The 23,420-nt window shown below is 37.2% G+C and overlaps 1 protein-coding gene across 2 annotated transcripts in view; it reads right to left on the bottom strand.

The window, feature by feature from the left end:
- LOC136029913 (actin-interacting protein 1-like) overlaps positions 1-23,420 on the bottom strand; it is a 247,574-nt gene that overhangs the window by 80,765 nt on the left and 143,389 nt on the right. For both annotated transcript variants that reach the window (XM_065708425.1, XM_065708424.1), the window contains exons 2-7: positions 23,286-23,407; positions 19,789-20,027; positions 15,804-15,984; positions 11,191-11,346; positions 4,738-4,866; positions 2,573-2,780 (exon numbers count right to left, since the gene is read on the bottom strand). In XM_065708425.1, the coding sequence (XP_065564497.1) occupies positions 2,573-2,780; positions 4,738-4,866; positions 11,191-11,346; positions 15,804-15,984; positions 19,789-19,817 (703 nt within the window). In that variant the 5' untranslated portion in view covers positions 19,818-20,027; positions 23,286-23,407. The remainder of the gene's footprint in view (positions 1-2,572; positions 2,781-4,737; positions 4,867-11,190; positions 11,347-15,803; positions 15,985-19,788; positions 20,028-23,285; positions 23,408-23,420) is intronic.

Below are 23,420 nucleotides of genomic sequence, written 5' to 3'. Positions count from 1 at the left end.
AGAAAGAATTATTTTTTTGAGCCCGATGAAGATACAGTTATTATCACTCTATTCCTGAGGAGGGATGTCAGTGGCATGTCAAAGGACACGTATCCCCATCTCTCTAGTAATTACTTTTCTAACCAAAATAAACGGGATATTGACAGGGTATTTCTCCATAAGAAATATATTTCTTAGATAAAATGAGAGGTCCAGTAAAATTTCAGATAAATGCACAGGCTTGAACAAATACGAAGAATACGTTGCTTCACGGCTTTTAAATCTTCAGGCTTAGTAACTATTATAACTTGAACTCTATTAAGTATTAAATAAAAGTAAACATGCAACTTACGTGCCACTGCATTAATTTCTTAGGCAGTGCAGGAAATGAATGTCCAGGTCGTGAACTTCAACCTTTCAACATAAAAAAAAAATCCCTGCTACATGTGAGCAATAGCAATTTGATGTTACTAGGGCTTTCGATATAGGACCGATGGTTTCGGATAAGGTCGGGTTATGGTATGAATTTTATGGTAAAGGTAATAAAGTTGTGTTGTTTTTTTTTTAAAGAGGAATAAATCGAAAATCCGGCGATTTGATAAGACATCACCAATCGATAAAATTATGCTGATAACCATTCCTGATATAACTATCAATTGGAATTTCATTCTGAACAACCGACATGTAAAGCCGTTTTCTACTTCTACACGTTTTGGCGGTTTTGGCCTCAGGCCAAAAACTATCTAGTACAGTTCTTAATTATTAGTTTTTATTATTCATTTCTACTAAATCATCAGAAATTTTGGTTCCAATGGAATCTAAATGGTCGTATTGAGATTGTGATAATGGTGACATGACTTCGAGATAGAAACGACATGACTTCGAGATAGTGGTCTCGAGATAGAAACGATGGCAGACTACTAACCAGTCATTTAAACATTGAGAGGCTATTTATCTGCCATCTATGAATTAAGAAAAGAAATACAACTAATACCAGTAACAGCAACACAGGTAGTAAAACAATCATCGTGAGGCGCTATGTAATTAGACATGTTGGCTGGATTCATATCAGACTTGCCCCCAAGCAAGTTTGGCTGAGATTCAATAGCTACTTTTGCTAGTTGTGTTGAACAGAAAAATTTAGGGATTCCCTCCCCCAAAAGGTTTGCATTATGTGCGGAGCCCGAAAAGGCATAACTGGAACATGAGCAGGCCCAAATCGAGTAGGTGCGGGGCCCGATTGATTTTTTTTCTTCGCGGGGCCCTCTCTCTATAATAAATATTTAAATAAAATATACCTGCATAGTATACGTAGGTAAACTCGTACATAGTGCAAAAACTCTGTAATATAGGTCGATCTACATCACTGAGTCCCGATTAAATTCAATAAATTTGACATGAACTTTTACGGGTATCAGTTTTCTATAGTATAAAGTGTATGTTGTACAATAGTAAACACATTAACAAATCTCATCCAGCAATACAAATTTAAAATAAATATATTCTCAATTGTTTGAATAATTCATAATCAATCCATTGTCGTCAAAAAGAATCTGCTTTAAATTTCAAAATCCTTTTTTGTCATTTTGATGGTAATGCAGGGCCCTGTCAAATGCGGGGTTCAATCGCTCCGTTGCCCTTTATCCGGCTCTGGAGACTAGCTCTTACTTTATCTAATATTTGATCGAGATCAGGCCATGTTTTTAGTCATATTACCTCGGTGATATGAATTTAGAAGCCTCCCTTCTATTTGACAAGATGGATTGTATCCATACAGCACTGACTTAGGAAACTTAATTCCCGAAAAGCTTGATTGAAAACCGATGACTCCTTTTGTTGGATATAATGAAGAAAAGAGGCTAGAAACGGGGCCATATCAAAGATTATTGTCGGGAGAGGGACCAAAAGAATGAAGAAGAGGTTTACTTCCCGAAGAATTTGTCTAACAGCCCCAAATAAGGATTTTATTACCTGCATTTTGAAGACCAGTTTACAAGTTAGAAATATGTGTATTACTGATTGAGGAGAAATAGTTTTTTTGCTGCATTTCTAAGACTAATTATGAGTCAGACAAATATTTCGGGGGGACTGTGGTTCAAATATGGTGTGGTTCAAAAATGTGGTTCAATGTGGTCCTCTTTCCCCTGTAAGCGTAAAAAAAAGTATGGGATACGGCATTAGACCCTCAAAGCCCAAACCGGCAATGCAGATCTCAGTTTCAAGGCCCTTTTGCCAGTAAGTGCAATGGAGACTGGGGGCCAACCATCCTGTGTTTTCATACACCCTTCCTGCTTACCTTCCCCAGATTTCTCCAGGTACCATTTACAGCTGGGTCAACTCTGGCTAAGCTCACAGAGTCACTCCACTAACCCCCGTCCCAAACTAAATAACCGGCCACGCCAGGAATCGAACCTCCGCCCTTAGGACAAAAGATTCCAAATCCAGCGCGCCAACCACTCGGCAAGAACGACTCTGACTCGGCTAGGACTTTAAACAGCCCAACCCAGAGACTCATAATTATTCATATCTGCCACCTATGAATTTAATATCTAATCTGTCACCTATGAATACACGAAACTAATATAACTATTACCAGTTACAGCATCCCAGGCAGTAATAAATCCATCATGTGATGCTGTATAAATAGACTTCTTGGCTCGGTTCACTTCAAGGGCTGTGATTGGCTTATTATGACCTTTGACGACACGGAGCGGTTTCTCTGGATTATTCACGTCTAAATAGTTTATAAAACCACTAAGAGAAACAGATAGTAAATGCTGTCCTTGCCATAGACAGGAGACCTAAAATACATAATTATTATTGCAATTGCTAATTTTAAATGACGGATCTATAAAAAAAAAAAACTAGTGTATTTTAGAGATAGTGAATTTGGTGAATTTAAGTGTATTTATAGTCACTTTCTTTAACTTTCCTGTGAAGAAAGATGGGAGTGCTTTCTATATCCTCTCTTTTTGTGCTACTATATCCATGCATACTATTATAACCACTATAACTACTATACAAAGCATACTAAAATTGACTTTATCAATTTATTATTGTACTTGATTCGTTTAAGCATTATACTGTTTTACATTTTTGAAAAAAAAAATTTGAAAAAGATATTGTTAATATATCTCCTGAAGAAAAAGAGAATAATGTTCATTAAACAAAAAAACTCATTATATTGATTGGAAAAAAGTAAAAAACGCATGTGACATTCATGTCTCAGCTCTTGAGCAGGAATGCAGGTGAGCTTAAAAATCTATTCATAAGTATTCATTTCTTTCTACATTCTTTCATTTCTTTTCCTTCGATCTACATAATTTCTTTCTACGTTCAGTAAGCCATGTGAATAGTACAACCCTAAAAAATTATTCTGTTAAAAAACATCACCAAAGACTTCCCCCCTGAAAGATTTAATAACTCCCCTTGAGAGAGACATAGCAACGACAGAAATTATAACACCAAATGAATGCAAGTCACATTTCTCACGGAGAAGTAGTCTTTTAGCAGTTCGATAACCAAAACAGGACTTTTATTTCTCCCAATTCAACAAAACGCTTTAATATTAACAAGTTAAAAATCATATTTTGTTTATTCATTGGTAAATCTTTCTTGGACAGAAGGCAAACCTTTTTATACTTTATACTAGTATATCTTACTTGTAAACATGCCAAGACCACGTCTACCTCCCCTTGTAAAACAAATAGCAAGAGCATTACCTATATAGGATCAATATCACAGCATTACCTAAAAGTGGTTTATACTTTATGCTAGTGTATATCGCTTATAAACACGCCAAGATCACGTCTACCTCCCCTCCAAAAACCGATAGGCAGAACATTGGCTGTATATGATAATGCCACAGCATTACCTAAAAGCGGGTATTTGGCTTTCTTAAAAGATTTGATCTCGTCAAGAGACAAAGTTAAATGAGAGCGTTTAAAATCTTTGTTTTTTAACCAAAAAATTAACATGTTACTAGTTTAATAACAAGAAATGGCTCTATTCATTTCGCCCACTTCGTTATAAAGTTAAAAGCAAGTTAGTTGGCATCCTTCAAACGATAATATATTACACCACTGCTTAATTTAAGAAGAAGCCAACTTATATAAAAGTAAATATGCCAATTATTAAGTAATATTCATGAATAATGGAAATCATATCTATGGCTTGACCACGTGGAGAAACAAGGATTGGAAGCTAGACAAAATCGATTTTATGTCTTAAGGCTTTCTATTCACATTCCCTTACACACAGAATTTAAAACCATTAAAAACAATAACAAGATTCTAATAAATTTTAACTATCAGTGAATTTACAAAAAAAGGGTTGATGTGAATTAGCTTGCTCACATATATATATATATATATATATATATATATATATATATATATATATATATATATATATATATATATATATATATATATATATATATATATATATATATATATATATATATATATTGTTATGTGTCCCTCTCATGTTATGTACTGTCCCCCTCTCACGAGAAGGAGAGGCGGAGACAAGGAGAAAAAAAGAGAGGTTAGAGACGCAAGAGTGTGTGGGACAGAGAAGGAGGGGGCAGCTTTCGGTTCTGCTTTAGTTGACAATTATATATCAGTCCTTAATTTTTTTTCCCACATTTTGCAGATAGTAAAGTAAACAGATGAAATAAATAAAGATCTAAAAATAAATTACAAATAAAAAAAAAACTATAAAAATAAAACACAATTCGACATAGAACAAACTAACCTGCTGATCCTCGATTGTGGTGCCCATCACAAATTCACTAACCATTGTTCGATCTTCGACGTTCCATAATTTGCAGGTCTTGTCCCCACTGGCACTAAGCAGTTGTTTACTATTAGGGCTCCAAGCAACCTAAAGTACAAAAGATGTAAAATTGACTTTCACGTTCTATTGAAGAATCAATTGAAGACAGCCAAGCAAGAAGCCGATCAATATGGGCTTCGTATAGTGATAGGTAGGTATAGGTATAGTGATAGAAGCGTATTGTGATACGCTGCTGAGTGGATCCAAAAACTGAAAATCCTATCTTGCAAAGGGCCCCTTTGAGGCTTGGGCCCGTATATCTCGTCCTCTGACCCCCTTCCTCAAAGGCTGTACCAATAGGAAACAAAAACAACTTTACACAGAAGGTGATGGAAAGAATCCCCCCATCGGTGAGACTGGCATAAAGGACTCTTACCAAACAAATCGGATGATATTAGTTGCAAAAAAAAAGAAAAAATTACCGGAGTCAGGGTTGAAATACTATCGAAATTACATTTATGTTCCAAAACTTTCAGGGGTGGTATTTTTAATCAACCTCAAGAGAGGAATATTTCCATGGCTAGAAAAAGAATAGGTTAAGTACTTTTTAGGCCAAGATCGGTTATCTTCTGTGGAGGGTCCTTAGGAACAGCCTTAGAATGGGCGTCCTCCTTTGAGCAACTATTTGACGAAAAAAAAAAAACATCTAAAATGCCCACAACAACTTTGACAAAAAACAAATCATAGCCTTACGTTTTGGACAATGCTCCTTTAATGCAGTAGATCTTTAATGCGGATAGATTTTTTAAATAGCTGCGATCAAGGTTTCGCCTACTCTGTATAGAGGGTTTGACCCCACAGCGGGAGGGTTCGCCTCTCTGAACCCCTCCCCCATTGGGAGTGCATACTAAAACAATCAAAACTATCAACACTTCCATACGTAAATATCAAACTTGGTTGAAACATTCAGAGGCAAATCTATACAAGTCCCCTTACGATTTTCAGGTTTTTCAGATACTGTCAATAGTGCTTGACTTTTTACTACCATTACCAATATGTAAAAATTATTTTTAGAACAGAGGGAGTCCAATGACGATGCCTAAGAATTTTTTAAGTTCTTATAAATAATATACCGAAAAAAAATCAGAAGTCATAAGACAGAATAAGATCCTTATATCTCCCTTCTTGGGGAGTCCAAAAAAGAAACCGAAGAATTGTAAGTCCCAATAAGTAATATGTATAAAGAAATGAGAATTCTTAAGACAGAATAAGATCCTTATATCTCCTTTCTTCGGGAGACTAAAAAACATACCTAAGAATTGTAAGTCCTTATAAATAATATATACAGATATAAAGAAATCAGAAGTCCAAAGAAAGAATACAACCCTTATATCCCCCTTCTTTGGAGAGCCAATTTGGTCGTCCGCAAGGAAAACAGAACAAAAATTCCTTGCGCTTTGCCAGCATTGCTCTCCATAGCCCCCTGACAAATTTACTTTCCCCTCTACTCCCTCTTCCCCCTTTAACCTCACCTCCTTCACACTCCTTCAACGGCAAAACCATTTTATCCTGATAAAAGTATCAACAGAAAGATATGGAAGAACCTTTTTTCTTTACATTGTTGATATGCTAAATAAGTGAATATCTTCACCCTCCCCCCCCCCTTTTCATTACTGCCAATTGTTTAATGTCTATCTTAAGAATTTTAACAATTTGTTGTTTGTATTTGGTTTAGTTCCACTATATATTCTGCGAGTTATAAAGTTACAAAACAACTTAGCTGTCGAGTAATATAGTAATCTATATTATATCGATATATAAATATATCGATGTATAAAATCAATTAAAAATTAATTAAAAACTCGATATATATCGATATATAAAAATATCGATATATAAATATCGAGTAATATGTATAAACTATATAAACTATTATAGTTCTGTCGAATAATAATTTCTTTCACCTAATTTTCCCGACTTCATTTCACCACAAACCTCTATTTTTCAGAGCCCAAGCAGCGCAAGCTACCGGAATTGGTACTGGATTTATAATGTTGGAAAAAGGGCTGAAGGCTCAATAAGAATTTATGCTAGAAGAAAAATCACAAAACTTTGGGGATTTGATTGAGGCAAGCCTCCCCCCCCCTTAATGCACATTTGGTTTAGGCAGCAGAATTTACCTCTAGCTGGTAACTCCAATAACGTATTACAAAACAAACTGTTGAGTTATTTAAGGTCATACGACATCTAAAGGATTACCCTATCTCGTAAGTTATAAACTTTTATAGTTCATGTATAAACTATATAAACTTTTATAGTTCTGTCGAATAATAATTTCTTTCATTCAATTCTCCTGGCTTCATTTCACCAAAAACCTCTATTTTTCAGAGCCCAAGCAGCGCAAGCTACCGGAATTGGTACTGGGTTTTAAATGTTTGAAAAAGGGCTGAAGGAGCAATGAGAATTTATGCTAGAAGAAAAATAACAAAACCTTGGGGATTTGATTGAGGCAAGCCCTCGCCCCCCTTAATGCACATTTGGTTTAGGCGGCAGAGTTTACCTTTAACTCGTAACTCCAGTAACGTATTACAAAACAAACTGTTGAGTTATTTTAGGTCATGCGACATCTTAAAGGATTACCCATCTCGTAACTTATAAACTATTTTAGTTTGTGTGGCCAGAATATTTAGAATTGATTGGGTGGTCATGCCATAACTTGGATAAGAGATACGAATAAGTGACAGAAAACTAAAAACCAATACCTACTTTCCCGGAAATCTTGGAAAAACTATTTCACTTCCCTCATTTTCTACCGGAGATAGAGATATTCAATTTAATAAAATTTACATCATCAAAAAGTTTGAATTCTGTTTTTTTTTCGATTAAATGGAGCAGAATTTTCTTTTTTTACGTTCAGGAAAGGGTAGCCGCTTAAAATGTTTGATAATACCTCCTAGGAAAACGTAAAATCAGTTCAAAAGAATTATCATTTGAGTCATTTGATCACTTCGGGAGTTCCCTGTGGTGCCACCCGCTTTGATTGAAAAACTCACCAGCAAAACAAAGTCAAATTTAAATATCTTTTGAGTGAAATTTTATAGTGAAAAGACAATTTTTATATCGCTTTCGACGATTAGTAGTCCCCTGGGAGAATGCGCTAATGGACCCATTGTCCAGCCAACACTGAGGGTTGAAAAATAATTTGTAAGCTATCGTATCACTTCAATTACACAATCATTTAGTTATTATGGCAACACAATCATACACAGATTACAAACAATGACACAAAATCCTTCAAAACACATTTTGGGGAAAAGAAAAACGTCAACGTATCGTTGACGACGAGAATAAAAGAATGATAACGAACATCAACAAGAATAAAAGAAGATTGATATCAAATAAAAGAATAAAAGAAGAATGATAACGAACATCAACAAAGATAAAAGAACATTGATAACGAATAAAAGAAGAATGAAAACGGACATCAACAAGAATAAAAGAAGATTGATAACGAATAAAAGAATAAAAGAAGAATGATAACGAACATCAGCAAGAATAAAAAAGATTGATAACGAATAAAAGAATAAAAGAAGAATGATAACGAACATCAACAAGAATAAAAGAAGATTGATAACGAATAAAGGAATAAAAGAAGAATGATAACGAACATCAACAAGAATAAAAGGAGATTGATAACGAATAAAAGAATAAAAGAAGAATGATAACGAACATCAACAAGAATAAAAGAATGATAAAAGAAAACAAGAGCTAAGAGCTCATATGGCACTTGTGACGAGGTCGGAAGAGCCGAGAGCTCATATGGTACGAGGTCGGAAGAGCCAAGAGCTCATTTGGACGAGGTCGGAAGAGCCGAGAGCTCATATGGTACGAGGTCGGAAGAGCCAAGAGCCAAGAGCTCATTTGGCACTTGTGAGAAGGTCAGAACCTAAAGTTAAACTTTATAGCACAAGATCCTTCTAAATATCAAATTTCATTAAGATCTGGTCACCCTTTCGTAAGTTACAAATACCTCAATTTTCAAAATTACCTCCCCCCTCCCAATTCCACCAAAGAGAGCAGATCCGGTCCAGTTATGTCAGTCACGTATCTTAGACAGGTTTCTATTCTTCCCATCCAGTTTCATCCTGATCTCACCGCTTTAAGTATTTTCTAAGATTTCCGGTCCCCCCAACTGCCCCCCCCCCAATTACGTTTGATCCGGTTGAGATTTAAAATAAGATATCAGAGTTACGAGGTCCTTCTAAATATGAAGTTTCATGAAGATCCGATCACTCCTTCGTAAGTTAAAAATACGTTATTTTTCTTATTTTTCAGAATTACCCCCCCCCCCCCGCAATTGAGCGGATCCGTTCCAATTATGTAAATTACGTATGCAAGACTTTTGCTTATTTTTCCAACCAAGTTTCATCCCAATCCCTCCAATCTAAGCGTTTCCCATCATTTTAGGTCTCCCCACCCCAAACTTCCCCCAATGTCACCAGATCCGGTCAGGATTTAAAATAAGAGCTTTGAGCCACGATATCCTTCTAAAAATCAAATTTCATGGAGATCCAATCACCCGTTCGTAAGTTAAAAATACCTCATTTTTTCTAATTTTTCAGAATTAACCCCCCCCCCCCAACTACCCAAAAGAGAGCGGATCCGTTCCGTTTATGTCAATCATCTATCTAGGACTTGTGTTTATTTTTCCCACCATGTTTCATCCCGATCCCTCCACTCTAAGTGTTTTCCAAGTTTTAGGTTCCCCCTCCCAACTCCCCGCCCCCATCACAAGATCTGGTCGGGATTTAAAATAAGAGCTCTAAGACACGATATCCTTCTAAACATCAAATTTCATTGAGATCCGATCACCCGTTCGCAAGTTGAAAATACCTCATTTTTCTAATTTTTAAGACTTACTCCCCCCCCCCAACTACCCCAAAGAGAACAAATAAGTTCCGATTATGTCAATCATGTATCTAGGACTTGCGCTTATTTTTCCCATCAAGTTTCATCCCGATCCCTCTACTCTAAGTGTTTTCCAAGATTTTAGGTTTCCCCCCTCCAACTCCCCCCAATGTCATCAGACCCAGTCGGGATTTAAAATAAGAGCTCTGAGACACAATATCATTCCAAACATCAAATTTCATTAAGATCCAATCACCCGCTCATAAGTTAAAAATACTTCATTTTTTCTATTTTTCCGAATTAACCGGCCCCTACTCCCCCCCCCCCCCCCAGATGGTCAAATCGGGAAAACGACTATTTCTAATTTAATCTGGTCCGGTCCCTGATACGCTTGCCAAATTTCATCGTCCTAGCTTACCTGGAAGTGCCTAAAGTAGCAAAACCGGGACTTTAGGTTTTCCCCCTCCGACTCCCCCCAATGTCATCAGATCCGGTCGGGATTTAAAATAAGAGCTCTAAGACACAATATTATTCCAAACATCAAATTTCATTAAGATCCAAATACCCGCTGATAAGTTAAAAATACTTCATTTTTTCTATTTTTTGCGAATTAACCGGGCCCCCACTCCCCCCCAGATGGTCAAATCGGGAAAACGACTATTTCTAATTTAATCTGGTCCCGTCCCTGATACGCTTGCCAAATTTCATCGTCCTAGCTTACCTGGAAGTGCCTAAAGTAGCAAAACCGGGACAGACCGACAGACAGACCGACAGACAGACCGACAGAATTGGCGACTGCTATATGTCACTTGGTTAATACCAAGTGCCATAAAAAGAAAGAATAAAAGAAAGAACATCAACAAGAATAAAAGAAAATAAGGAAAATGGAATTGCATCACTCAATAAAAATTACTTAATTTTAACGAAATGTGTCTTAAACATTACAAACAGCAACCTTTGAATTAACGCAAACAAATTGATTAGTAAGTATATTAATTTTGCAGTAGGTAACAGGCTGCTTAAAATCCATTGTCAGTAAATATTTTTATAGTAACGTAGAATAGAATTTAAAATGGATGTACAAATGACAGTTCAAATATGGGATAAATCCTTTTATTAGGCAGTGAAGAACAATTATAAAAACTCTGGATATTTCGATCACATACACAGCGACCATCATCAGCAGATAAAGATCGAGTTTATCTGCTGATGGAAGTTGTTGTGCATGTGATTGAAATACTCAAAATTTTTATCATCGTTTTTCAATGTCTAATGAAAAAATTTATCCCTATTTGAACTGTTATTGGTACCTCATGGAAAGGCAGCGAGATTCTTCAAAAATACCTTAATTTATAAAGGAAAATTAATATATACTTATTACTTAAATAATTAATTAATTATAGATATCAATTATGTAATCTATTATTATTTAAATGCATTTGATTAAACGTTTAACCTTCCTTCATTCATGTTATTTGAAAAATTACATAAATAAAAAATTCAAATATTAATCAAATAACTTACGGAATAGATCCCACCCTTGTGGGCAGGGCTCCCAAGCTCGCATACAGTTTTATACTCCTTCGTATCATGAATAAAAAGCTTTCCATCAAAACCAGCACTCGCAAAATATTCCCCACTAGGAGAAAAACGAACACACTGGACAAAACGGGAATGGTCCTATAAATAAAAACCAAAATTATAGATTTATAGATTATTATAGATTTAAAATTATAGATACATGAAAAGCGCTCATAAGAAAATCGATCTCTGCGTAACAGTGGTAATTTTGGTAATTTACCCCCCCCCCAAAAAAAAAAGAACAAGCGTGGAATTCAAGTCATAAAGTAAAATTAAAAATTTACGTTTTATCAATATGTCTGAGACAAGAATGACCCCGAAGACCACAATGAGATAATCATGGCGATTTTGATCATGATTACTTCAGCAATGACGACAAGGACCCCGTTAAATCGCGGAATTTCTTGGTCCTATATTTTTGAATTTTTTTAATGAAAATACCTCCAAAAAAGCTATCTCCCAAATTTAGGGGGAAGGAGGGAAGATCTAGAGGACAAATGGCCCTCCCTACTTCCCTCTATTAGCGTAGCTGGCCAAGTGACCTTTTTTGGTTGTCTACTTAATGCGCTGTAATAAACCATATCCCCGTTGAATTGCAGAAATCCTTGGTGTTATTTTTTTCCCTTTATATCCAGGAGTAGTCCAGGAGTTTTATATCCAGGAGAAGTAGGTGTCCTTGGAACCTCGCCTCAAACATTTGTTTAGTTAATAGTTGTGACAGACGAATAGAACGAATAAAAATTTTAACAAGGCATCTTGACTTTTCATCTATAATTTGACTATAATTATAATTTGACTATAATTTGCTCATCCTATACGATACGATATACCCAGACATTGGAGTCGTGTGGACTCTGGTCTACAAAAAGAACAACAAAACGAGAACACGAAGGAGAACTCAAAACAAAAACTTCCGCAAATATATGCTCAACAACTTTTGCACGGTTCGCAAAGATTACATCACTGATTAATCCATAGTTATAATAAACAATTATTAAACTGGACCTATGAAACTCTTTAGCTTTTCTTTTTAACCAACATGATTTATTCTTATTTGGAATTTGACATTATCAAGGATCTACAACTTGCATACCCATACTCAGAGGACAGATCTAGGAGGTGGTTTTTGCGGCAAAGCCCCCCCCACCAGAAGGTCAAAAGCTACGCTAATTGCAGGGGTGGCGGCGCGAAATATACCTAAGGGAAGCTAAACTTTTATCGATGGCTACCCCCCAAAATAATTCTGACCCCCCCCCCCCCTGACCATATTATATACGCGTGCAAGCTAATCAACACACTGGGTGAAAATAGTAGAAGTGATCCTCCAAGGCTGATCCAAGGGATCCCCTTAGTAAAAAAAAAAAATTAAATTTGGTCATTTCTAAATGCACCTTTTCTAGGTGCAAATAACAAACTATGGAAAAAGTTAGCACTGTCATAAATAAATGTCATTATGTCATATTATAAATAAATGTCAAATGTCATATTATAAATATAAATGTCAAATGTCATATTATAAATAAATGTCATTATGCAGGTCATAAAGCCACACCAAAATGTATACTCAACTGCCAAAAGATAAAAACAAAGAAAATGATAAAAATTGGCACTAAATAAGGTATTCCAATAGTGGAAATGAATTGGTATAGAATGTAAAAGCTGTAAAATATGGCATTAACATGGAATTAAACGAGATATAATAAAAAGAAAAAAATAACGTGGAAAATTCTTAAATCACATTCTTAATTAAACGTGGAAATTAGAAAGGAAAGACAGTATAAAATTCAACTTACATCTATCTGTTTTACAGGGAAATGGAGTGAGATCAGGGTCTTTTGATCTTTCTCCCTTGGAAGGAGGCTACTTATAGGGTTGCAGGGAGAGGGAATAAATCCTTGGTTCCAATATTTATTTTATCTTTTGGGTCAAGGCTTATGCAAAGGACCTCACGTCTCTCGCGTAGGATTCTGCTTTAAAATAATCGAGAGGGCCCTCTTTTGAATTGATCTAATTCTAATCTTGTTTCCCTCGGTTAGACTAAAATTTTAGACTTTAAAAAAAGGCAAATACGGTATTTACTGGAGCTCTAAATTTCGAAAGAAGGTTAAAAGGACTCGATACCTTCAAGGATATCTTTTTTTATATGATCACTTGGAACTGCATAAACTGTTAAATCCAATTCAATTTGGTGTCAGGAAGGGGATAACTAAGCTCTTGATAATAATTTTAGAGTAGCTGGTTTATTTCTGGATTTGATTAAGGCATTTAACACTGTTGACCACCAAATACTATTGCGAAAATGTGAATTTTATGGACTAAGAGGCTACTTTGGCTTTGCTTTGTAATTATCTCCAAAATAGAGAGCAGTATTTTCACCTTAATGGATTTTCTTAAAGTAAAAGTCTTGTTAAATGTGTTGTCCCCCAAGGCTCTGCATTAGGTCCTACTCCTTTTTTTTAATTTTTGTTACTAATCTGCCTAATGCTGTGGCAACTACTTCTAGAATTAGGATTTAGTCGATCCTGCACCTTCTGGGTCCAGGATCACTACACCTTTATTTGATGATGATGCAACATTCATGTGTGCTGATTTAACTGAACAACAGCTTAGGTTAAAAGGATTCGATACCTTCAAGGATCAACCTATCTCGTCCATTATGAACTTTTCTAGTTGTCATACTATATTTAGAATTGACTGGGCGTTCTTGCCATTGCTTGTAGAGCTTGGATAAGAGATCTGAATAAACGACAAAGAACTAAGAGCTGATACGTTTTGTGCCGGATATAGAGATACTCAGTTTTAATGATAATTACATCATTATAAAGTGCGAATTTGTTGTTTTTTATTAAATGGAGCAGAATTTTCTTTTTGAAGTTTAAAATTTTCTTTTTGAAGTGTAGAAAAAGATCTAGCTTGTTTCAGCGTATTCCCGTTGATATGGCGCCAAGACTATTAACCATGAAAATCGTAGGAAATCAAGTAAGGCTTCTTGCGGCAAGCCACAAAAACTGGTAGATAGTTACAGTGATTATCTGTGTATTTGACACATTGGCAAGGGTTCGACATAAAGGATGTAATAATTTTAATAGGGAAATAGTTAACTTAAAATGCATTTAAAAATATATCGTTGAGTACATTATGATCAATCAGATTGAAAGCTTTAAAGTACCAAAGACAGTGAAAATAGAGCCTGATTGTTTGAATTGGTTAAGTGGAAATTTACCGAACCAGGGCCGTATCTACAATTTTTTTAGGGGGGGTTTTTTCTATTTTTTTGGGGTGGGTGGGGTATAAAAAAAACTACCCCAAACCCATTAAAAATTTCTTTATATGCATTTTTGTTCCGTTTTAACGAGTCAAACAAATATCTCGGGGGGGGGGGGAGATATTCAAATCCCCTAGTCCTCCCCCTGGATACGGCCTTATACACAATCATATGCATCTTCAAAAATTAGGAAAAATCAGGAATTCAGTTTTTAATGAAAAGAGCTTTATATGCAGTCTTTAGTAGTAGCAGGCATCAAATTAAAAAATAGAAAGAAAAACGTGGGCCAAAACTCGCCAAAAATAATCTAGAGGGCACCAAACAGCTTAAGAGGACACAGCTTTCCTGTGAAGGTGCAGTTTTATTCGGGAACCGACAGATTGTTAGTGTTGTAACTTTTTACGACGCAAATGTTACCAAAATTAACAAATCAATTTTGCTTATTTATTTTAACAGTTCCCCACGGCAACACTGGCACAAATCTCACACTGCCCTAAAAAATCTATATTTTTGAAACAGTCAAGAAAAACCTTAGGAAACAGTAGTGTAGAGCTAAAACGGCTCCAGGGGACAAAAAGTCTTTCTATTTTTGTGTCCTTGGCAGTACAAGAAAGACATTTAAAAGCCAGGTATCAAAGCTGTTCCTTTGGAGGGGGGGGGCAACTGGGGCAGTTGTCCCAGGTGCCGTGGCTTGGTGACGCTGCAGCTGGGGAATTGCCCACTTCGATCTTCTTCACTTTGATCCGACTTTTCTTTGCTTACATTTGAGTCGGGAGGGGAGGACGCTGTAATTAAATTTTCCCCGGGCACCATAAACCCTAGGAACGGCTCTGTCAGGTATAAGGTACTACCAGATTTTTATGTATGACATGAAGCAGAATTGCTAAGTAACAACAGGTGAAGGTGCATTTGACATTTCCAGAGTGGTTACAGCTTATAAGGAGGAACATACCTCTTCTTTATGGTCAGTGTATTATGTAACCTAGGGGCAGCTGGAGTAAGAGCAATGGGCCGAAATTCTTGAAACCTATACAATCGCCCTCCTTTTTCACTGATCCGACAAAAACTCCTTTTCTACCTACCACCTTGTCTGCCTTTGCCATCTCCCTAGATATCCCTAGAGGTTTTCGGGTCATTTTCAAAATCCTCTCTCAGCCTCGATACGTTGCTGCCGGAATCAGTCCTTTTCCAATTGATTTTTGCACTGCCCTTGTACCTGGTTTACATTTGACAAAAAGAATGATTTAAATAGTTCATTTAAATACTCAATTTACTTTAAATTTAATATTACCTGCTTCGTCATTTTGAACTTGAATGGAGGTCCTTCAAAGATTCCAACGCTATTGTCTTCACTTCCTGTTACGACCCGAAATGGTCTTGTTGGTTTGAAGTCACACGAATTCAGCGCTTTGGATTGTCCGCTAATATCACCATTTGATGTTCCAGTTTCAACAAGAAAAACATGGGCAAATCTAGAGTAAAAATGGCAGAATATAAGCTATTCTTACAGCCATTACTGCATACTTTGTTTGATCCTAGGCAATATATTTGCAATTTTTTTTATTATATTCGATTGTTAATATATGGGGGAAGACAACCCCCCTGAAAGTTCAGAGGAATTTCCCTGGAAATACTAAAAATACATCCCTGAAAATGAACTGCTTTATATTTAAATTCCCCCAGACAAATCCTTGAATACCTTCCCCTTAAGGAACAGACCTGTTTGCACCTATGGTTCCGATGATTAATAAGATTAGACAATAGTGTAAGGGTTAGGTAAAGGGCCACTCAAGATGACACTTACTTAACGCAGATTAGGCTAACACTGGATCCATTGATAATAACACTTGTTTAATTAGCTAGTTCAAATAGGAAATGTTGTCACCAATTATCTCTGCTTGGCCTGGGGACCTGGGCAAGGCCGTATCCAGGCAGAAGGGGTTAGGGGGATTTGAACCCTCTCCCCTAAATGTTTTTCCGACCCGTAAAAGAAGGTAAAGAATACGGCATTGGACTTTACAGTCCCTACCGGCGGCGCTGATCTCCGTTTCTTGACCCTTCAGGCAGGAAGTGCAATGGGGGGGGGGGGGTAACCACCCTGTGCTTTCACACACCCTTCCTGTTTTCCTTCCCCAGATTTCTCCAGGTACCCATTTAGACCTGGGCTGACTCTGGCTGAACTTATAGAGTCACGCCACTGACTCAAACCAAATAATTGGGTACACTAGGATTCGAATCCTCGCCCTCTCGGACAAAGGATCCTAAATCCAGTGCAACAACCCACTAGGCTAGGACCCGTAAAAACTTAAAACAAAATGAATATAAACAAATTTATTATGGGTTTTTGATGTTTTTTGTAGCCCCCCCGGAATAATGCTTTTGGACCCCCACCCCGAAAATCCAGGATACGGCCCTTGGCCTGGGGTTTAATCCCAGCTGCCGCAAGGCCTAGAATTGCAATGATATTGTGCATAAGCATCTCCAAATTATCAACTAAGAAGAAAAAAAAAGTTTATACACAATTTCTTCCTATACAGCTAAGGATTGATAATGAATCTTTGATTGACTGGTCTTGGCTACATTTCAAAAACCTTGAATGAAATTGGAACTTCAGATCTGGCTCTAGATAGCTTTGGAATTTAGTGAAATCTTATTCTTAATAGGTCTGGCGTCGGCTAAATCTAACTGTGAATGGGCCTTAACACCAATGTTTTCATAGAAACGAAAAATATACTGTTTCCATGTTTAGAAAAACTGATGCTGTTAGAAATTGGCGTCGCCCTAACGTCTAAAATTTCACAGGTGACATGAAAAAGCTGCATAACGCAAAGAGCATATGCGGGTAAAGATTGATGGTTTCACAGAAAGGCCTCTTTGGACACCATTCTCTTTGCTTAGATTTTTTTGCTCCTCTGAAAAGAAGGGTTTAATACAAAAAGCTTTTTTGAACACAAAAAAAGCTCTAAACAAGCCGTTAAAGTTGTCTCTAGAGCGTAAAGGCCATTAAGGCCGTATTGCAAAAAATCCATTAAGGCCATATTGCAAAGAAACTGCAAATATTTTTCGGGTTGTTAGTTATTTCGGGGTTGTCGGGTTGTCTCACAAAGATAAAAAGCGAAATTTGAAAAAAATTGCTGATACGCCCGTATTAACAATCTGTATGCATATAATGTGCTTTAATTTAGTTCAACGTTTCCCTTCAACTTTTCTTCAGATATTTATTTCAATATCCTCAGCCTTAGTAGTACCCACTACAGAAGTAATAGTTTTAGTGATAGTAGTGGTAGCAGTAGAAGCAGCGGTAGTTGTAGTAGCAGTAGCGTGCAAATATTGCCTATTTGGTCAATTGATCATTTCCCTTATCATTTCCCGATGATTGTTTTTGGGAAATGATGGGCGCGGGGGGAGGAGGTGGCTGTTTACTCTCAAATCACGTTTGACTTTTAAATAGGGCACTATAACTTCAAATTCCAAATCAAATGAGACCCATCTGAAGTTTATTCAGAAGTTTAGGATGTTTATTAAGATGAAAAGCGTTGAAGAGAGAAGTATGATGAGGAATTCGGGTTATTCTTCATTATAGAAACAAAAAATCAGGCTGAGACTAAAATAAACCTTTTAGAAAAGTCACAGTCGACTTACTGACCTCTCTCCCCTTTTTTTCAGAGAGAGAGAAATCTATGTAGAAGCACAGGCATTATAAATTCAACAGCCAATAAAGCAATTCAAGTGGCGTAAATTCACGAAATTTGGGGGAGGCGTAAAAATATATTTTGCAATATCTAGGGGGGACAAAGTGGTTGTTTTTTTTTTTTCAATTTCTGGTAAAAAAAAATACCAAACAAGAGCTAAGAGCTCATACGGCACTTATGTCGAGAGATCGGATCCGGTCCGGTTATGTCAATCACGCATCTAGAACTTGTAGTTATTTTCGAACTCGCCAAAGCACTAGAAACCCCCCCCCCCCCAATTCCCCCAATGAGATCGGATCTGGTCCGGTTATGTCAGTCCCGTATTTAGAACTTGTGCTTATTCTTCCCATCAGGTTTCATCCGATCTCTCCGCTCTAAGTGTTTTCCAAAGATTTCCAGTTTCCGTGATTTCCGTTTCGCCCCTCCACCCCCAATGTCCCCAGATCCAATCCGAATTGAATATTGAGCATCTGAGACATGATATCTTTCTATATATAAAGTTTCATTAAGATCCGATCACCCATTCGTGAGATAAACATACCTCAATTTTCACGATTTCCCCTACCTTCAGCCCCCCCCCAGATGGTCGAATAGGGGAAACGACTGTTATCAAGTAAATTTGTGCAGGTCCCTGACACGCCTATCCATTTTCATCGTCCTAGCACGTCCAGAAGCACCGAACTCGCCAAAGCACTGGAAATCCCCCCGCTCCCCCAAAGAGAGCGGATCCGGTCCGGTTATGTCAATCACGTATCTAAAACTTGTGCTTATTCTTCCCGCCACGTTTCATCCCTATCTCGCCACTCTAAGCGTTTTCCAATATTTCTGGTTTCCCCCTCCAACTCCCCCCAATAACACCAGATCCAGTCGGGATCTAAGATGAGAGCTCTGAGACACGAGGTCCTTATAATCACCCGTACATAAGTTAAATACCTCATTTTTTTCTAATTTTTCCGAATTAACCGTCCTTCCACTCCCCCCCCCCGATGGTGGAATCGGAAAGCGACTATTTCTAATTTAATCTGGTCTGGTCCCTGATAAGCCTGCCAACTTCCAGCGATCGCTATATTGATCACGTATCTAGTTTCAGATCTTCTTTATGTAAAAATCGGGGAGATCCGGGATTCGTCCTGAGGCCTTTCGCAGCCAAAGCGAGAATCATACCACAAGACCAATAAGCCACATTTAAGAACAACAATCATCTTATTGGCAAATAAAATTCTTCTCAACTATCTCGTTCACCCCTCCCCCCAGATGGTGGAATCGGGGAAGCGACTATTTCTACTTTGATTTGGTCTGGTCCCTGATACGCCTGCCAACTTCCGTCGTTCTAGCTTATCTGGAAGTGCCCGAAGTAGCGAAACCAGGACCGACAGACAGACCGACAGACAGACCGACGGACAGAAATTGCGGTCGCAATATCTGTCACTTGGCAAGTGCCATAAAAATTGATTTTTAATGAAAATACCTCCAAAAGAGGTATTTCCCAAATGTAAGGGGAAGGGGGGAGGGTCTAAGGGACAAATGTCCCTCCCTACTTCCCTATATAGATATTGTAAGCAGACTCAAATTAACGTTTCTTACCTTTCCTTTCCTTCACCAGCCACTACCATCCGTTGGTTGTCAGGTGACCATGCAATATCATGAATTGGACCAAAAAATGGTTGATATTCTGCTTTAAGTATGTGCTCTTTATTTACAGTATCCCATATTCGGACTTTTCCCTGCTGATCTCCAGATGCTATATAGAAACCACTTGGCGAGTATTTAGCAACATTTACTGTGCATGAGTGTTCAGTATACTGCTCAGCTATGGCTGGATTCTAAATGCCAAAAGAAAATGCATTTAATAAATCACGATGTTCATTCTAAAATTAGACTGCACAAATACATGCATTAAGAACCTGTTTTTCCTCCAAGTATGTTCCCAGGCAAAGGTAAAGGAGGCTCGAGACCTGACCACCACCTTTTATTATGATTCGTAGAATTACTAATGTTCCATTGTCTGCTAATAAGTGTCTTTCTTTAAAATTTTGAAAAATATAAAGTGAAAAAAAAAACAGAAATGGGAAATTATGATAATAGGTGCGAGGGCCAAAAGCTCGTATGATAACGAGTTCAAGGGCCAAAAGCTCGTATGATAACGAGTGCGAGGGCCAAAAGCTCGAACCGGTTATCAATAGGTGCCGAAGGCCCGAGCTTCCGACAGCAGGTGTTTTCTTGGGTATAATCATTCTAATTAGACACTGAGGAACGTCTCTTAAATCGATAAAGAAACTGTAGCTTACTTCATTGGACCTCCAATTAAACTTAACAGCCTATGAACAAAATCTAGTGAATGAAGGTATGCAAAAAAAAAGGCAAATCAGCATTATATTTATTCTTTTTCTTTTAATCTGAAGACTCTGTTGAAGGAAATTTAATATGTTACAAAGTAAAAAATAGAATACAATTGCAATCAATGGCTTAGTTCAATAATATCAAATCATAACCTTCCCAATGATACCGTTTGAAGTAGATCCTCAAATAGATCACTAATATAAAATCACAACAGAAAACATTAAACCTACTGCACATGAGTGTTCAGATGCTGCTCTGTTATAGTTAGGTTCCATATGGAAAAGGGAACAACCCTAAATGAATAACAAAGTAGCTCACAAGCTTTGACTTAACTGCAGTAAGCACTTTCAGAGCATGCTTTTACTACCAAAAAGTACCTAGGACAAAGCGAAGGGAGCTCTAGGCCTGCTCTCCCATCTGAATTGCAAAACTTTTACAATTTAATAAACAAAATTGTTCTATGCTCAATTTAGACTCCAGGCCAAAGACAAAAACTTTGGTTATTTTATCTTGAAATTAAACTTACAGAGCCTACAAACAAACTATGGTTTTGTTATTGAATACAATTACTACTACTAACGACTCACCACAGCACCAAGCCCCCTAAGGCCAACACAGCTACGCACGCTCCTCCTCAATCCCAATCTATTCAAAGATTCACTCTTTGCACCCTCACAGAAGGTTCCCATTTCCACTAAATCTTTCTTTATGGCATCCTACCACCCAACTACGGACGACCTTCTTTCTGTTTAGCCCTTGACAGTTGGCAAAAAAGGACAATCTTGGGAATCAGTCATCCTTCATCCAATGAACGTGCCCACGCCATTTCAATTTATCTCTCATTATAGCCAATTTATCTCTCATTATAGCCTAAATGAATAACAAAGTAGCTCACAAGCTTTGACTTAACTGCAGTAAGCACTTTCAGAGCATGCTTTTACTACCAAGAAGTACCTAGGACAAAGCGAAGGGAGCTCTAGGCCTGCTCTCTCATCTGAATTGCAAAACTTTTACAATTTAATAAACAAAATTGTTCCATGCTCAATTTAGACTCCAGGCCAAAGAGGAAAACTTTGGTTATTTTATCTTGAAATTAAACTTACAGAGCCTACAAACAAACTATGGTTTTGTTATTGAATACAATTACTACTACTAACGACTCACCACAGCACCAAGCCCCCTAAGGCCAACACAGCTACGCACGCTCCTCCTCAATCCCAATCTATTCAAAGATTCACTCTTTGCACCCTCACAGAAGGTTCCCATTTCCACTAAATCTTTCTTTATGGCATCCTACCACCCAACTACGGACGACCTTCTTTCTGTTTAGCCCTTGACAGTTGGCAAAAAAGGACAATCTTGGCAATCAGTCATCCTTCATCCAATGAACGTGCCCACGCCATTTCAATTTATCTCTCATTATAGCCCAAAAAAGCAGGATAGAACCGCATTTTTCGCAGGCCTACTGTTTCAAATATGGTCAGTCAGCCGGGTACCCAGAACAATCCGTAGGGAATTTCTCTGGAAAACATCTAGCACATCTTCATCCACTTTTTGGAGCACCCATGCTTCAGAAACATCTTTGACCACTGTTATCACTGTAGCTTCCAAAATTCTAATCTCGGTTTGCAGACTTATCTTCCTGTTCTTCCAAACTTTTTTTAAATGTGAAAAACACTCTGAGCCTTGGCTATTCTACTTTTAACATCTTAACTCCTCCCACCTTCTTTACTAATAATACTACCAAGGTAACTGAGCTGTCCGCCTGATCAATCTTTTTGCTGCCCAACGTCACCTTTTCAACTTCACTCATTCCTAGCCTTAGTGGCTTGGTCTTCTTAAAATTAATTTTCAAACCTATTTTAGCACCCTGAACTTGCAAAACCTCTAAAAACTCATTTGTTTTGCTAATACTTTCATCTAGGATGCTTAAATCGTCAGCATAATCTAGTTCCAGGAAAGTTTTTCCTCCCCATTTGATTCCGTTTTCTTCCATTGCCTTTCCTGTGCTCCTTAAGAAAAAGTCCATCAAAATGATCCATTTAAAAGAGGATAGAACACAACCCTGCTTATCTCCTGATTTAATACAAGAACATAAAAACTAAAACATAAAAAACTAAAATATATATGCACAAGCATATATAATTCTTGGGATGATGTATAGTGTTCAGCACACCAGGACGCACAGCAAAAGGAATGGGCAACAACTCATCTTCACAACATACCTAGCTCCAAATACATCTGGTGAAAACACCTTACAGTATTTTAAGCATCAGAAGACTAGTAATCAGCCATGGCAGGGACAAAAATTCATCCAATTTGCTTCCCAAAGTGACAGGGTGAACATAGGTGTAACCAGAACAAGACAGGGGGTCTAGAGAATTTGGAAGACAGGAAAGGAGTATGAAGCCCCCCCCCCCCAAAAAAAATTCGCATTACATTTACCCTTTTCTATCCATAATAAATGTGAAATTTCTTGAATATTCCCATGAAGAGTGCCTACACACTACAAACAAATAATCAATTATTTTTAAGTTATTAAATAAAATTTGACAAATTCCTTAAACAGCTTTGTGCAGAAGTCTTTTGTCACGACGCTCTATGAGCAAATCATTTTGATCCTTGGTAATATTTCTGTAACTTTGATTTGCTAATTTTTTGTACCTAAATCTGGAATCTGAGATAAACAATCCCCCTCAAAACTTATCAACTTGATAAATATATTTAATTTTCCAACTTACCTCTATATTTCTAATTATCACAGTGTTACTATGTGTATAAAGAAAGTTTTTGCCTTTTGGATCACTGCCAAGTACAATGGGTTGCCCTCTTGTCGTTTTTGGCAATGTTGCAAATAATGACTCTGGAAAATAAGT

The sequence above is a fragment of the Artemia franciscana genome, chromosome 8, assembly GCF_032884065.1.
Source record: "Artemia franciscana chromosome 8, ASM3288406v1, whole genome shotgun sequence".
Taxonomy (NCBI): domain Eukaryota; kingdom Metazoa; phylum Arthropoda; class Branchiopoda; order Anostraca; family Artemiidae; genus Artemia; species Artemia franciscana.
The sequence above is the reverse complement of the archived record's forward strand: the minus strand, read 5'-3'. Positions and strand labels throughout refer to the sequence as shown.